The 15,487-nt window shown below is 40.3% G+C and overlaps 1 protein-coding gene across 6 annotated transcripts in view; it reads right to left on the bottom strand.

Moving 5' to 3' along the window:
* Positions 1–15,487, bottom strand: part of IGF2BP2 (insulin-like growth factor 2 mRNA binding protein 2) — a 167,815-nt gene that overhangs the window by 53,197 nt on the left and 99,131 nt on the right. For all 6 annotated transcript variants that reach the window (XM_012640091.1, XM_012640097.1, XM_012640105.1 and 3 more), the window contains one exon: positions 768–816. In XM_012640091.1, coding sequence (XP_012495545.1) covers positions 768–816 — 49 coding nt within the window. The remainder of the gene's footprint in view (positions 1–767; positions 817–15,487) is intronic.

Raw genomic sequence — 15,487 nt, 5'->3', positions numbered from 1 at the left:
GAACCCACTTACTGCTCTTGAAATGAGGATCAGGATAAAGTGGCTCACTTCTCCTTATTGAAAGATTTAACAATTCATGCTCCAGTTTTCCTCCCAGGGATCTCCTTATTTTACAAAGTAATGGGATGTGTATGCTTGAAATTTACCATAATAAAAAGTTTTTAAATAAGTAACAAAAATGTTAGACAAAACATGGTTTCCTTTAAGGTTATTTTGATTTTCTTTGGGTTGGGGAAGAAAACACCAGGTAGTTTATTTTTAAATAATGCAATTAGGCCACTCCCCGTATTTTTATTTTATTTTAAGGTAGCAATCTTGTAAGTTTTACAACTCTGAAAGTATATCTGTTACTCATAGAAACTAATTCAAACAAACAAAAAATCTGTTCAAACCAACAAAGAATTTTCTATTTTGTTGGTTTTTCATTGATTTTTTTTAAATCATGATTCAGAAAGATACAAATCATTTTTAAAATCATGAGATAAAAATCATGAACAAGGTAAGCATTTTATTTCACAACTTATTTGTTGGTGCTTGGTAGTGTGGTACTTGACAAGACAAAACACGAGAGATCAAAGTGTACATTCTACAGGATGAAAGGAACAAATTTGACCCCAAACTCATGACAGATCATGGACACTAGGGTACTGAAAAAGGAAGAGATAGGACCCAGATTTGTGGAAAAGTCTGAGGGATGTCTAATTCCTAAATGTAAAAGGGAACTAAAAAAGGGACATTAAACCCATTAAAAAGTGACATTGTCTTACCTCCCACTGCAGGTGAGGAGGGATATTTCGAATCTGAATTTTCCTGCTCCTGTAAAGATAAAACCACAGACTATGACAATTTTCTCTAGGACACAAACTTCAGCAAATAATAAAAACAGGCTTAAGATCATGATCTGAGTTTATTTTCTCACTGTTTTCACCAAGGAATCAACAAAAGATTTGTACTGTGAATCTTTTCACAAAAGCATCATATTTTAAGGTTTTCAATTACATTGAAAAAAAATACCAAATCCAAGAAATCCTAACAAGCTAAAGAAACAACAGTTTAAATACATATTTGCCTTTTCAATATCCTATCAAAGTAGTCAGAATTTAAATCACCATATAGATTCTATCTATAGAATTAGCCCCTTCCCCCTCAAAAATATATTGGCCTACAAGTGACCCTACCCCAAAGGGTACCTATTTTGAGGGGCTGCCAGAGAAGAGATTTGGTGGCCACGGTGTACCCCTATTCCTTCTTCTTTCCTTCTAGGGTCAGAGGTACTAAACAGTGGCCACACAGCCACATGTTTCTCCATGGCATTAACATGGGCAATAGCCCCAAGAAAGGAATGTTACAATTCAAATGGAGAAAGAAAAGGAGAGAGAGAGGTAGAGAGACAGAAGAAATGGAGAAAAAGACAATGAAGTAAATGGGGGGCTCCAGTTTTCTTAGCTCTTTTTTATTAAATGCAAGGGGGGCCACCCCTCTGGTCTCGAACTCCTGGCTTCAAACAATCCTCCTGCCTCAGCCTCCCAAAGCACTGGGATTACAGGAATGAGTCACTGCACTGAGCTGAGGGCCACCATTCTGTACTCGTTCCAATATACTACTTTTGTCTTGCCTTATTTTTAAAAAATGTGAATGTATTCATTCTTTACTAGGGCTGCTTTAATGACTATACAGAATTTCTAATCTTGTGTCAGAATGGGAAAGAAGGAAAAAAAACCCAAGAACTAATTTCTACCTCTATGCTGTGAAGGTTGTTTCCTGACATGCCTTTGGCAATAGTTCAGAATAAAACCAAAAGCAGCATCCCATAGAGTGGCTACACGGAAATTCTCTATGGAAGTTGTCAACAAGCCTACCTATTTGTAGAAAAGGCATCAGAATTTTTAAGAAAATTAAATATTTCTAAAGAAAAATACTTTTATTTCCAAATATAAACATTGACTCCAACTGCTAACCTAGAATTTACTGGTAGAAATCCTACTGGAAGGAACTCATGCATGAGCGCAAAGAGATCTGAACAAAGACAGCTACTGCAGAATTATTTGTAATGGACAGAGATTGCAAACAATCTAAATATTCACCAACAGGACATGAGTACTGTGAACTAAAATAAAATTTTAAGGCTCACCCCCCCACCGGCTGACTAAATGGACCCCCTCGTGGCCAAAGGAATATCCTAAAACTAAATTGCCTGCCAAGAGGAAGGAGGTCAGACATGCCTTATCATGCCCCCCTCCCTTCTTGGTGACATCCTTTGTAACCCATTAACAGGCCTAAGGGTATGCAAGACAAACCTGCAGGTCTTCAATTTACACAACAAACACATGTCCAGTGGCTTATCTCTGATAAAGAGCTCCTTATGTTAAAACATTCCAAGCCTTTAGACAAAGCTTCATGTCTTTAACCAATTACAAGCCAAAGAATCTTTAAACTCACCTATAACCTGTAAGCCCCCCCCCTTTGAGATGGCCCACCTTTCTGGGCCAAACCAATGTATGCCTCCCATGTATTGATTTATGACTCTACCTGTAACCCCTCCCTCCCTGAAATGTATAAAACCAAACTGTAACCCGACCTCAGCCAGTCCACTTGCTCAAGGCCTCTTGGGCGTGGCTCCGGGTCATGGTCCTCAAATTTGGCTCAGAGTAAATCTCTTTAAAATTACTTTACAGAGTTTGGTCTTTTTTTCCGTTGACAGTACACATATCATAATAGAGCCATAATACAGTATATTATACAGCTGTTAAAAACAATGTAGACATATGTGCACTATCATAGGAAACTCTCCAAGGCATGCTGTTACAAGAAGAGAGCTAATTACAGATTAAGTTGATCTGTTTTTTAAAAAGCACAAAACGACATGTTATTCAATGTGTGTATACGTAAATACATGGAAAAAGGTAGCCACAAGCAGATTTGGTTGGTAAAATGGCACATTTTCATTTTAGTTACTTCTGTCTTATTTGTCTTTTTTTAAATGAGATTGTATTTGTTTTATCTTACTTGCTTTTAAAAACTAACAATTAAAGCTTGTACTAGGGTTGCTTTAATGAATATGTATATTTTTAAAGTACACTGGAGGTTAAAAAAAAAAAAAAAGAAAGAAAAAAAACACACCTCACTTTTTAGATAAGGTATTCCCAAATTCTTATTTAACAGACTATTAATTTATTTGGCAAACCTTTTGTTTCTAGTGCAAAAGCAGGGAAACTGCCCAGTGCTGAGTACCCCGAATGCCAATCGAATGGGTCTAAAACAGTAACACTTCCCTGTACTAGTTCACACGAAGACTGCACATCAGGCAATCACTTCAGTAACTGGAACCTTTGTTAAGCAGGACACTAGGAGGAGTAATCTCTAAAAAGCTAGTCTGTAGCACCTCTAATCTTAGATCAGGATGGAAAGGAAGAAAAAGAACTGAGAACTAAAAAAGGGAAATAGAGATATCTATGGTAGAACCAATTAAACTGGAGCTCTCGGGTCATTTGGGGGACTATCCTGAGAGATTATCTTTCAGGGTCAGGGTCAAGCTGGGTGCATGCTTTCTAGTCAGGGTAACCAGGCTGCCCGTCCACTTCTTCCCCAGGAGGGACTTCTGTGTGTCCTTTAAAACCCAGCTCACACACAATCCCTGCAGAGCTTTCTGGAACATCTCCAGGCAGAATTATTTCCTCCACACTCTTCCACATTTCTAACAGCTCACTGTTTGCTATAATTATTTATCTGCTGGTGCTGTCCCTGCCCCCACCATGCTGATTTCCCCAAGGATAGTTCCTTGTTTACTATTCTATGGTCCAGCACGGGGTCAAGTACATAGTAGAAGAGGAGAACTTGAAACCCCAAGGCTGAAGAAAGCACTGGGGCTGCTGGCAGTGGTCTGTTTACGATGAAGACACTCCCAACCCCACCCAGGAAAATGAATTGTCTATTTCTCCTTGCCAGGTAGTCAAGAGGTGAGGGAAGGGGAGTTCTTTTCCCTCTTTCCTTTAGACAGGAAACCCAATGTTTGGCTGAGTCTCAAATGAGAACATGGATCTTTTCCCCTTTGAAATTTATGACAGTGTGCCCTGCTTTAAAAAAGCCAAACACACAGTAACTTAGAAAAGTGATATAATAATTCTCTGTCCCTTAAATTTTTTTTTCACAGTTCCTTTATGTTAAAAATGAAATCACACGTCTCTAAATATATGTAAAAGGCATTTCTCATCCTCGCTGCCACAGAACTATCGTAGCAGTCTTCCAGCTGACCTCTCCGTCTTCGTCCTGCGCCGCCTCCGCTCCCACCCAGCCCTCACCGGCTGCCAGTGACTTTCAAACACAGACAGACTGGTTACTCCTGCCTGCCGTGACTGACATCCCTTCCTGGCCCTGCGGCTGCCCTCATCCCATCTCTTTCTTTTTAAATACTCCTGTCACACCAAACGTCCCCACCTGTAGTTCACAAGTGTGCCGGGCTGAGCCTTCAACACGCTCGGTTCACCTTCAATTCAAACAAGAGTAAAGAGGGCAGTAGGAGTAAGGCTTTATTATTAGTAGTATTTTCATTTTAACTGAAAGCAGAATAAGACCTGAAGTCAAGCAAAGGCTGCTCTTTATTACAAATACATAGGCTCTTTCCCTACGGCTTTGGAATTCAGGAACTCAGAATTTCCCACTCTCATATTCAAGTAAACTAAGCGTTCCAGGTGGAAAGGGCCACCTACCAGGAAAAGGGTAATGTAGCCATACAGCCCATCCTGCTTGGCTGGGGAATGTGCCACTTTAACTGATTCTATATTCTGGTTAATTGGTGATTATGGTATACATGTGTGGACTACCACATTGTATGGAACTATAAAACAAAATATACATAATCCCAGATCAGCTACTAATTTAGTTAATTTCCAAGGACTTTCAATATATAAATGCCTCAAGGTACTTTCTATAAATATGTTATTATTTTTGTACTGTAGATGCCCAGAGGTAATAGAAGGTTCCAATTGAGTGAATTTCAGAGAAACTAAATGTCCATTGTTATAAATTTCAAGGGTCTAGCAAAAGTTATTCTGTCATGGTAGAATTTGTTGCTCAAAGTAACTGGGCAATCAGCTGGGGAAATAAAATCATATTTAATAACTGAGGAATCTCTGTGAAACTGAAGAACTATTTCATCTGTATTAAAAAAAAATAAATAAATAAAACACCTGCCAGCATGTGAGGAGGATAACGCCATAGTTTTCAGGCATATGGTCAATTAGCGGCAAGCTGATCAGCCACCTTGGGAATTCTAACCCCAGCTCTGACCAAGCTGTGGGCTTGATTAGAGAACTAGTTAACATGAATAGTGAGAACCCATCCTGTAGGATTGCAGGTTCCATTTGAAAACTAGGTCAGCTAGGAATTAGGGGATTCCCAGGTAAATTAAGGGCAAGAGAAGCAGCAGAGGAAGCAAAGAGGCCCTGGGAGAGTCCTTTGGGGTTCAATGAGGGATTCTACCTAACTAGGTCCTATCTGTTTCCACAGCAACTCTGGGATCCGTTAGATGACACAAGGTCCTCATCCTGGAGGGAAATTAGAGTACCATGGAATGGATGTTATCCATAAAGAGAGGCAGGTGGCAGAGCTGGGGTGGAAACCACCAGAGCTCTTAGCCCTACACCACTTCAGTGCTATAGTCAGATTCCACTCCATCCCATGCACTCATTAGTATGCGCTTGAGGCACTTTATCTGTTTCCCATTCCTCATTAGTTCCGAAAGTGCCCCTTAAAACTTCTGGACATTCTGTGCAAGGGACATCCTGTGCTAAACTGAACTAGGACCTAGGGCTGCTCAAGGAAGCAAATAAGTCACCAGTGATAGCCAAGTCCAATCCTCTACCTAACTGTCTCTGTAAGTTCTCTCTCTCTCTCTCTCTCTCTCTCTCTCTCTCTCTCTCTCTCTCTCACACACACACATACACACACACACACACAAACACACACACACGGGAGGATCACAGAGACTGATTAAGAGTCAATGAAAAAAACCGTTTAATCACTCTGTTGCAAAATGATTATAAACGATTCCCTCTGCCTCTATGGAATCCAAAATAAATGTATTATAATAGTTGTTAGGAAACTAAATGTGTTTGACATAAACTGTTGAAAAATGAACAAAAAGAGGTTTTGAAGGGGAGAAAAAACAAGTGATCAAAGTCCTCATGAATATTAGCAGTGTTATGGGCCAAATCATTAAAAGATTAAATCAGATATTGTGGTGACCTGTTACAAAGGGTTTTGAGACAGGGGAATTGCAATTATGAACCCAGTAACTTCTCTTGCTCTATAAAGTGATGTCCACTGCCCGAGCAGCCCGAAAAACTTACGCTTTCTGAGCATTCAGGGACAGAAACCGACAAAAGTTCACTTCTTGAATGGAACAGAAATCAGTGAATATGTTAAGTGTCTTAGTCCGTTTGGGCTGCCATAACAAAACACCATAGACTGGGGTAGCTTATAAACAACAAAAATTTATTTCTCACACTTCTGGAGGCTGGGAAGTCCGATCAAGGTATCAGCAGATTTGGTGTCTGGTGAGGGCCTATTCCTCTTAGAAGGTGCTGTCTAGCTGTATCCTCGCATGGTCAAAGTGGCTAGCTATCTCTCTGGGGTCTCTTATAGGGGAACTAATCTCATTCATGAGGGATCTGCCCTCATGATCTAATCACCTTCCCAAGGCCCTACTTCTTAATATCAATACATTTGGGGTAAAGATTTCAACATACGAATTTTGGGGGGACCCAAACTTTCAGGCCATAGCAATACCCAACAGTCTTGAGACCTTGTAATTCATTTATCTCTCCACCCTTCTCAGCCTCTACTAGCTCATAAAGATACCTTGACCAACACAATTCTAGATTTCTCTTTTGAGGAAAAAATCAGGGATTCTTTTTTTTTTTTTTTTTAGACAGAGTCTCACTGTGTTGCCCGGGCTAGAGTGCAGTGGCGTCAGCCTAGCTCACAGCAACCTCAAACTCCTGGGCTCAAGCGATCCTTCTGCCTCAGCCTCCCGAGTAGTTGGGACTACACGCATGTGCCACCATGCCCGGCTAATTTTTTCTATATATTTTTAGTTGTCCAAATCATTTCTTTCTATTTTTAGTAGAGACGGGGGGTCTCGCTCTTGCTCAGGCTGGTCTCGAACTCCTGACCTTGAGCGATCCACCCGCCTGGGCCTCCTAGAGTGCTAGGATTACAGGCGTGAGCCACACTGCACCCAGCCAGGGATTCTTAATTGTTTGCTACTGAAAGAAGTGGAAGGGGAAAGGAGAAAAGTCAATTAGATGATGATTAGATGTCTGTGAGAAGACAGCTCAGATGATACTCTTGGGCAAGATACTGAAGAAATTCCCCTATTGGGTTGAAGGAGAATTCGCATTAAATGACCATTAAGTTTCATTCCAACTCCAGGATTCTATACATTTTTTGGAAGCGCTGTAAGAGGAAGGTTAAAACCACTTCTCATTAAAAGTAGTAAGCATGCTTGTTTATAGACGGAAACCATCATACACTGTTGCAGTGAAATAGATCACCAGATTTCTCAGAGAGTCACTATTTTAGCTCTTTGAAAAGGAAGTCGGTATCTAAAATTTTTTCTTTTATTGATTCATATTCAGTTTTTAGTGAAGGGTCTCCTTTTACGGGAATAGTGGCAAATAGCACAACTATGTGAACTAAAGGAAGACTAAAAATCTAAATAATTATTCAAGGAGGTCAGGCGTGGTGGCTCTCACTTGTAATCCTAGCACTCTGGGAGGCCGAGGTGGGAGGATTGCTTGAGCTCAGGAGTTCAAGGCCAGCCTAAGCAACAGGGAGACCTCTGTCTCTACTAGAAATAGAAAAAATTAGCTGGGCATGGTGGCACACCCCTGGAGTTCCAGCTACTCAGGAGGCAAAGGCAAGGGAATCACTCGAGCCCAGGAGTGTGAGGCTGCATTGAGCTAGGATGATGCCACTGCACTTTTTATCCAGGCGACAGAATGAGACTTTGTTTCAAAAAAAAAAAAAAAATCAAGGAAAGACAATTTTTTTTGGTCAAAAACTTCTTCGGGAAATTAAAACAAAACCCCTTACACGGAAAAACTGTGATCACTCTTATCAAGGTTTGTACATAATTCACTATGATAATACCATCTCATCCTTCTCTTAACTCATTTTGTGACAATGTAGAGCTAGAAATATAGTTTTAGCTTGAGTTACCAGAACCTTTCCATGTGTTTCACTGAACACTATCTTTTCCCCATCCCTCATTTTATTTGATGAAGTCTAATAAAGTCTCAGAGGTACGCCCAAAACATTGCCCACAATGCTTTTGGCAGAAAGGTGTCCCTAAACCACCACTATTGACTGACATTCATGGGTGCTAAGTATCTCATTTAAGCCCTATCGCTCCCTTTTGAAGTAGGTATTGTTATTCCCATTTTTCAGGTAAATAAACTGAGAAGTTGATGAGTCCCTTGTTTGACTCTCACAACCAGTGAGTGATATTTTTGACTTATGGTATCTGCATGTTTAATATTTTGCTCTTCGATGTCACTGGAATTGTCAATTCACCAATAACAAAATTTACACTTCAGGTATGTATTTCAGTTCAATGAATTTTGGATCAGATGTGCCCTCCCCCACAACAAATCCTAGGAAAATGGGTCTTAGGGGAATGATGTCCAGCGAGCTGTTCCCTCTCAGCATCTGACCAAAAACATCTCCCCCAGGAAGAGTTAATTTGGAAACTTCACTATAGTGGCTCACTCTTTGCTCCTCAAAAGTATTTACTTAAATATAAATGCCCTCTAGAGAGGATCATCAAAGTACTAGTTAGTAAACTCCTCCACGGATTAGTTGACTCCTGGTTGACAGTCCCGCTCTCCTGGCACACGGCTGGGTGCTGCACATACATGCAAGGGCCTCAGGGTGGATGGGTCTGTGAGAAATCACCCACGTCATAGCTTTGCTTATCACTGGCCCCAAGCAGGGCTATGCAGACCCTCATGGGGCAAGAGCAAGCTTGAGAACCCTCCCCAAAATATGGATTGCTATGTGGGGAAGGGTGGAGTGAATCCCTGACAGCTATTAATAGATAAAGACCTCAGAAGGGCTAGGACACTCATATGCATTTGAATTCAGGAAGGTGAGATTTTCAGGTTGAAAACAGTCTTTTTGTGAGCCAAAACCCCTCACGCCTGCTTCCAGTTTTTCAAGGTCTTAACAGAATAAAAACTGAAAGCATTTTCTTTAATGTTTTTATTCTGCTGGCATGAAGATTCTAGTTAACCAAATCAACTAGAGAAGGGTTTAGTTACCCTTATATGGCCCTCAACTCATTATCTGTAATTAAGACTAACCAGGGTAAAACCAAATATTTACACATAGTCATTTGAGCTCACATAAATAACTTAAACAAACATAATGCAACACAAGTTACAATCTGAGTATATAAATGTTTGCCTTGTGTGGCACATGGTAAATACAAAACCATCTTTGTGAAGACAAAAGGAGTCACATGTCCAATCACCAACAACTACGCCATCTTTTTAGCATCTCGTTAATTATTTTTCAAATAATTACTATCTTCAGTTCTCCAAACAGCACTAGAATCTGTCCCTTTCCTTCCTCCCCTACTTACTACCTATGTCTTTTTCATTTTTCTTCTTCAGCCCAAGCAGTGTCTGGAACACAGCATGTGCTCAGCAATCAGCAAATTCACCGGGAGCATTTGTTGCCGACAGCTGGCTTCTTTTTCTTGGCCTACTTCATCCCACATTCTGTCTTTTGACTAGAAGAGGAACATGTGCTTACTGAAGACACTGGTCTTCAAACAAGCCAGTTTCTTTCATTCCAGTTTATCAGTGATAAACCAGCAGCATTTTACTTCTGAAAAGAAGACACTATTCCCACCAGTTATAAAGGATTTCGATTTTATTCATTATAGTTATGATGATGAATAAGGAAAATTAAATTCATCTCTAATATACCACTAAATCCCAAGAAAGCAAGAAAAGGCAGGAGAGGGTTGGCCAAATCACTCACTCCTCCCTCATGAAGGAACTCTTTCCTCTTGCCATGTAAATCAGTGTTCCCCATCTCACACAAGAGAATACCACCTCACCTGTGCTAAGGGTTCAGCGATGTGAATAATCCAAACCACCATATCCAATGTTTTGACTGGAAGTTAATAGACATTTTATCTGCTTTTGGAGAATGGGATGATCTCTAAGATTAACAGCTTTTCCAAATTCATTCAACAAATGTTTACTTAGCACTTATTATAAGCCAAGCACTTATTTTAGGTGTTGGAATATAGCAGTGAACAAAACAAAAATGCCCTCATATAACTTAGGGAATACAAAAATAGGAAAAGATTGGTCTCAGCAATCCTTAGAACTCTCTACTTAATTTCAATAAAGCAACAGAATGTACTTTAGAGTTGGTTGCTTTATCAATTCCCTGCCTTTTCCTAGCTCATATTTTTAGATCTTTTTACTAGAAGTGAACCAAATACTTTAATCACCTACTTCTGCATATTATCCTTATAATGTACTAGCACCTAGTAAATAGTATCAGAGTGAGTTTTAAAGTTAAAGCTGGGGAGGTATTGTGTGCATAATGGCAGTGGGACAACTTCATTGCCCCAGAGGGGTGTTAGGGAAGCTTTTCTCAACCCCAGGGCCTGCCCCTTGTCATTTAACCCTCTGGTTTCCTCTGGTACAGGAAGGGGTACTCTGGAGAAAATAAAAAAGACCTAGAGTGATTCTGTTTATTTGCTCTAGAGGGGAGGAAAAAAAAAATTTTAATGCCATAGGAAAAGTTATTTATCAAAATTGTGAAGGGAGCCAGAAAAATAACTTCTCACACAACACCCACAAAATAAATAAATAAATAAAAGCACTTCACAGGATACAAAGAAAAACAAATCAGTCAACATCTTTGGTTATATCATAAGGTGCTAATAAAAAAAGAGGAAAAATCCCTTTTTTGAATACAATGAAATCCACTTTTTAAAACCTTGACTAGCCAACTTTAAAAACAGATGAGCAAACTAGAAAAAGAGGGCATATAAACTATTTTAAAAAGGATTTATCATCTTACTGAGGATTCATATTAAGGTCCCTTTAAATCAATTCTGAAATGAGGTAAATTAATGGGGAGATAACTTTAAATATATGAATTTGATTTATAACCAATTTTAGGAGACTAGACTTTTGTACAAAGAAATTTTTCCAACAGTGCTGATAGAAATGCAAGATTTCTGAACTGTATCTTTTCTGAACTATGCAAATCTATTCCTATCCCTGCACAACCACAACTTCTAGGCTGGTGATGTGTCCATAGCAATCGTTCAGTAAATTTAATGAATGAATGAACGTAACCATAACAGGGTTAACATCTCTGGCACTTAAACACAGAATTTCTTCCAGTTGCTGATTCACACTATTCTAAGTTCCCTGTCTTACAAAGACAGTAAACAGAGCATCTGTCTCAGCCGGTTCCTGCGTTTTCATCGCTTCCTCTCAAGCCAGCACACTTAGCTGGGCAGGCTCCAGCAGGACCCACCAACAGGAAGTTGTTTATAGGAGTCAACACTTGACTTGAATAATGGTGAACAACCTACCTGGCTCAGCAGGTGGCCACAGGAGGTCCCTGCTACCACAGCTTCAAATCCTTTTCCTACCTCTTTTTCCTTTACTGGATGCAGCCCAAGATTGCCCCCCACTTTCAGGACCCCACTCCTTTCCTTGCCTGGAGCTAGGTGCTCAGTAGCATGATAGAGGGAAGGAAAAGAGTTCAGTGGGTGCCCTCGCCAAGGCTGTTCACAGGGTCCCAGTTTCCTTGGTATTGTGACGAGCTCCTGCCCTCTTCTTCCACTTGCCCTTCATCAAATGCCAGGGAATTATGAGAAAGTGCTCCACAAACTGCAGTGTACCCTATAAATGTGGGTAGTAGGGCTATTTTGATAGAGGCATAATACCCCCCAAACTTCCCTGCTCCTCTCATTCCCAGCTTTGGTCCCGATGTATTCGGGAGAATGGGTGCCTGGTTTTCCCATGAAATGTGCATGAATCTGCCTTCACCCGATGAGCCACAATCAGGTAATTAATTAGAAGGCATTACCTGGAGCCAGCATTGAACCAGGAGAGAAACTACTAAAGTTATACAGAGCCACCTGTAGATGCAGGCTAACAACTCAGTTCACGGTAATTTCAAAAGCTGAGAAGTACAATTGTTAAACCAATGGATTATGTTTCTCTTTCATTGAAGAGCACTTTGATTACTGCGCTTATTAAATGAGGATACTTTGTTCCTTGATGTGAAAAGTTTATAATATTCAGTCACAAATAGTTACAAAAATGCAAACGTTTTTATTTACTAATTTCTAAGAGCAAAGGATTTGATTTCTTAGAGAACAATGATTTAAGAAAAAATACAAATTTAAATATATTCCCTGAATTTTCTAACTCAATAATTCTCTCCACCCCTAATAAAACATTTTATTGTTACCAAAGGCTACCATTATTTCAACACAACAGAAAGAAGCAGAGAACTGGAGACGAGAGTTCGAATTCTGACTCCGTCACAGACAAAATTGTCAGACAGATGTTAGGTCAGTCATATAACCTCTCTGATTAATGCTTCAGTCATGAGGCAGTTAGGCAAGATTCTTTCCAAATCTAAGATTTACCTCATTTTGGCAGCAAAGCAAAACTGTTGCAAAGAAAAAGGTAAGGAACAGAAAAGAGGTATCCCACATGGACCTAGGGCTACAAAAAGACATTGAATTTTGAAGAAAATAATAATCTCAACAAATCTTGCCTTTTGTTTGAATCACCATTTTTAACAATCCAATAAATAAGTTAGCTGACAAAGTCCACTGTATTTTATAATCAGATGGCTTACAAACCAAAAACAATGGGTCTGTTACTCTATTTGGTCATGACCCACCCCCACAACCTCCACTTACCCCATTTCTTCCCTCTTCTGCCTTATTGCAGAAAGCTTTAAGTTTATACTTTCATTACAGCCAGGTTACTCTTTTACAATCTCTGGTGTCTGGATTTTGAAAGTGTAATGTGATTCATAGTAAATGAAATTTACTATGAATAGAGGAGAGGGTATTGCGCAGCTTGCCCTATGGGTTTATATAGGTCTTGGTGTGCGTCTGTGAAGGCGAAGACTGGAATTGCCCGCAACCAATTCCACTGATGTCATAAACCACCGATCAAAGCTTACATTTCCACTGCACAGAAACAGAACTCTGGCCCATAATTCAATGTTAGTTAATTAGTATTGCAGCGATATTCCACTTGTTATTACAACTTTGATCTAAACAGCTCTGCAAAACCCACGTTCCCATTTTTAAAGGAACACACTTTAGCAGCAGGTGAAGGAAACTTAAGTCATGGTACATTTATTGGAAAAGCAGCAATGGGCAACCTGGTTTAATGAAAACATCACTAGATAATTGTCCAAGGCCCTTTCCAGCACCAACAGTCTAGGTAATAAGTGCAAAAGAGTTCAAAAGCAGGGGGATGGGGAGTAGGAGGTGATGGTGAAACATCAGGATGCAAAGTGTTCATATCACACGGAGCTCTTTCTTGTGATCTTACACAGTGATTCTGCAGATCTCAGCACATCTGAACACCTACATCTACCACTCAACTGGTATCTTCAAAACAAATTTATTTTTTGGGAATAAGTACCACATATTCTTCGCACAAAGTTCAAAAGGTACCAAACAACAGAGTAGAAAAATTATCCCTTCTACACATAGCCTTCAGTCCTCCAGTTCCTGTTACTAGTTTTAAAAAATCCTTCCAGAATATGCTATATATAAGCATGTATGTATATATTCTTTTTTTCACCCAAATGCAAGTATTAGTGCTCTGTATATGCTTTTTACAGTTAGCATATCTTGGAGATTGTTTCATACCTATACACATTGAGCTATATTATTCTTTTTGATAAATGTATAATATTCAATCTTATGAACGTAATTAAACTAGTTTTCTACTGATGGACATATGATGTTTCTAATCTTTTGTTATTTCCAAAAAGTAAATAAGTGCTGTAATGAATATCTATCTCATTTTGCAAGTGTGAGTATATCTTGGAAGATAAGCTCCTAGACGTGAAATCTTAGAAGTGGAATAGTCAGTTGGCTGTACATCTGCAATGTCAACACAATGCAATGTTGCTCCCTCGCATATCAGAAAACACAAGAGCTATCAAACTTTTTGATTTCTGCCCAACCACGGGTGAGAAACACTATCTTACTTGCATTTTAATTATGAATGAGGTTGATCATTTTTCGTATGTTAAAGAACCTACCATACCACCTCACCCACTCTGGGAAATTTCACAGAATTCTTCCCTGCTTTGTTTCAGTATTCTGGCAGGTGACTACTGGCTTTATTAACTTCATTCATTTCATTTATTCCACAAAACCTTACTGAGCATTTACCATGTTAGATACCAGAAAGGCTGAGGTGAGCAACCTGCTCCCAACTACGAGGTACTCACAGTCGGGTAGGGAAGGCATCGAGTGAGCAGGCAGTGCGCCCAGCGTGCCATGCTGCAATGAGACAGGCCTGCACCACACCGGAGGGTGCCTGGGTGGCAAGACAGACAAGCGGAAAACTTGGCAGGGCTCCAGCGGGAGGCAATATCTCAGAGGAGCCCTGCGTAGGAGGCAGAGTAGGACAAAGGGAAGGGCGAGAGTGTAGAAGGGTCAGGGAAGGCCTTCCAAGTCAAGGGAATGAGATCCACAAAGGCATGGCAGCCAGAGACACAAGTCTGAGAACTCTCAAGTCCTCTGGTTTGACAGGAGCAGAGGATACACTCACAGGGAAGGGCAAGAGAGCAGGCTGGAGAGGCTGGCAAGAACCCAATCAGCAAAGGCCTCCTATCTCCTGAGCTGAATCACAAAGGTGATAAACCTTTCACTAAGATTCAGAAATAAATCATCACGCCCTGCACAAAGTGGGTAGACACCAGGTCAAACACTGGGAGACATGTAAGCATGGCCATCAGCATGAACTTCTCTTCAGAAGTTATTTTCTTCCGACTTTCTTCCTAAAAGAAAGCTTTGCAGCTCTGAAATTTTGGGCACAAGTATAATTCTACCCTTTTCTATGGCTATGTGCATCTCACCTTCAGGGCAGTCTACTGATGATTCTTTTTTTTTTTTTTTTTTTTGAGACAGAGTCTCGCTTTTGTTGCCCGGGCTAGAGTGAGTGCCGTGGCGTCAGCCTAGCTCACAGCAACCTCAAACACCTGGGCTCAAGGGATCCATCTGCCTCAGCCTCCCAAGTAGCTGGGACTACAGACATGTGCCACCATGCCCGGCTAATCTTTTCTATGTATTTTTAGTTGTCCAATTAATTTCTTTCTATTTTTAGTAGAGGCGGGGTCTCGCTCTTGCTCAGGCTGGTCTCGAACTCCTGAGCTCAAACAATCTGCCCGCCTCGGCCTC

The sequence above is a fragment of the Propithecus coquereli genome, unplaced genomic scaffold (genome assembly GCF_000956105.1).
Source record: "Propithecus coquereli isolate 6110/MARCELLA unplaced genomic scaffold, Pcoq_1.0 Scaffold10, whole genome shotgun sequence".
In the NCBI taxonomy this organism is placed as follows: domain Eukaryota; kingdom Metazoa; phylum Chordata; class Mammalia; order Primates; family Indriidae; genus Propithecus; species Propithecus coquereli.
This window is presented reverse-complemented; position numbering and strand designations above follow the sequence as displayed.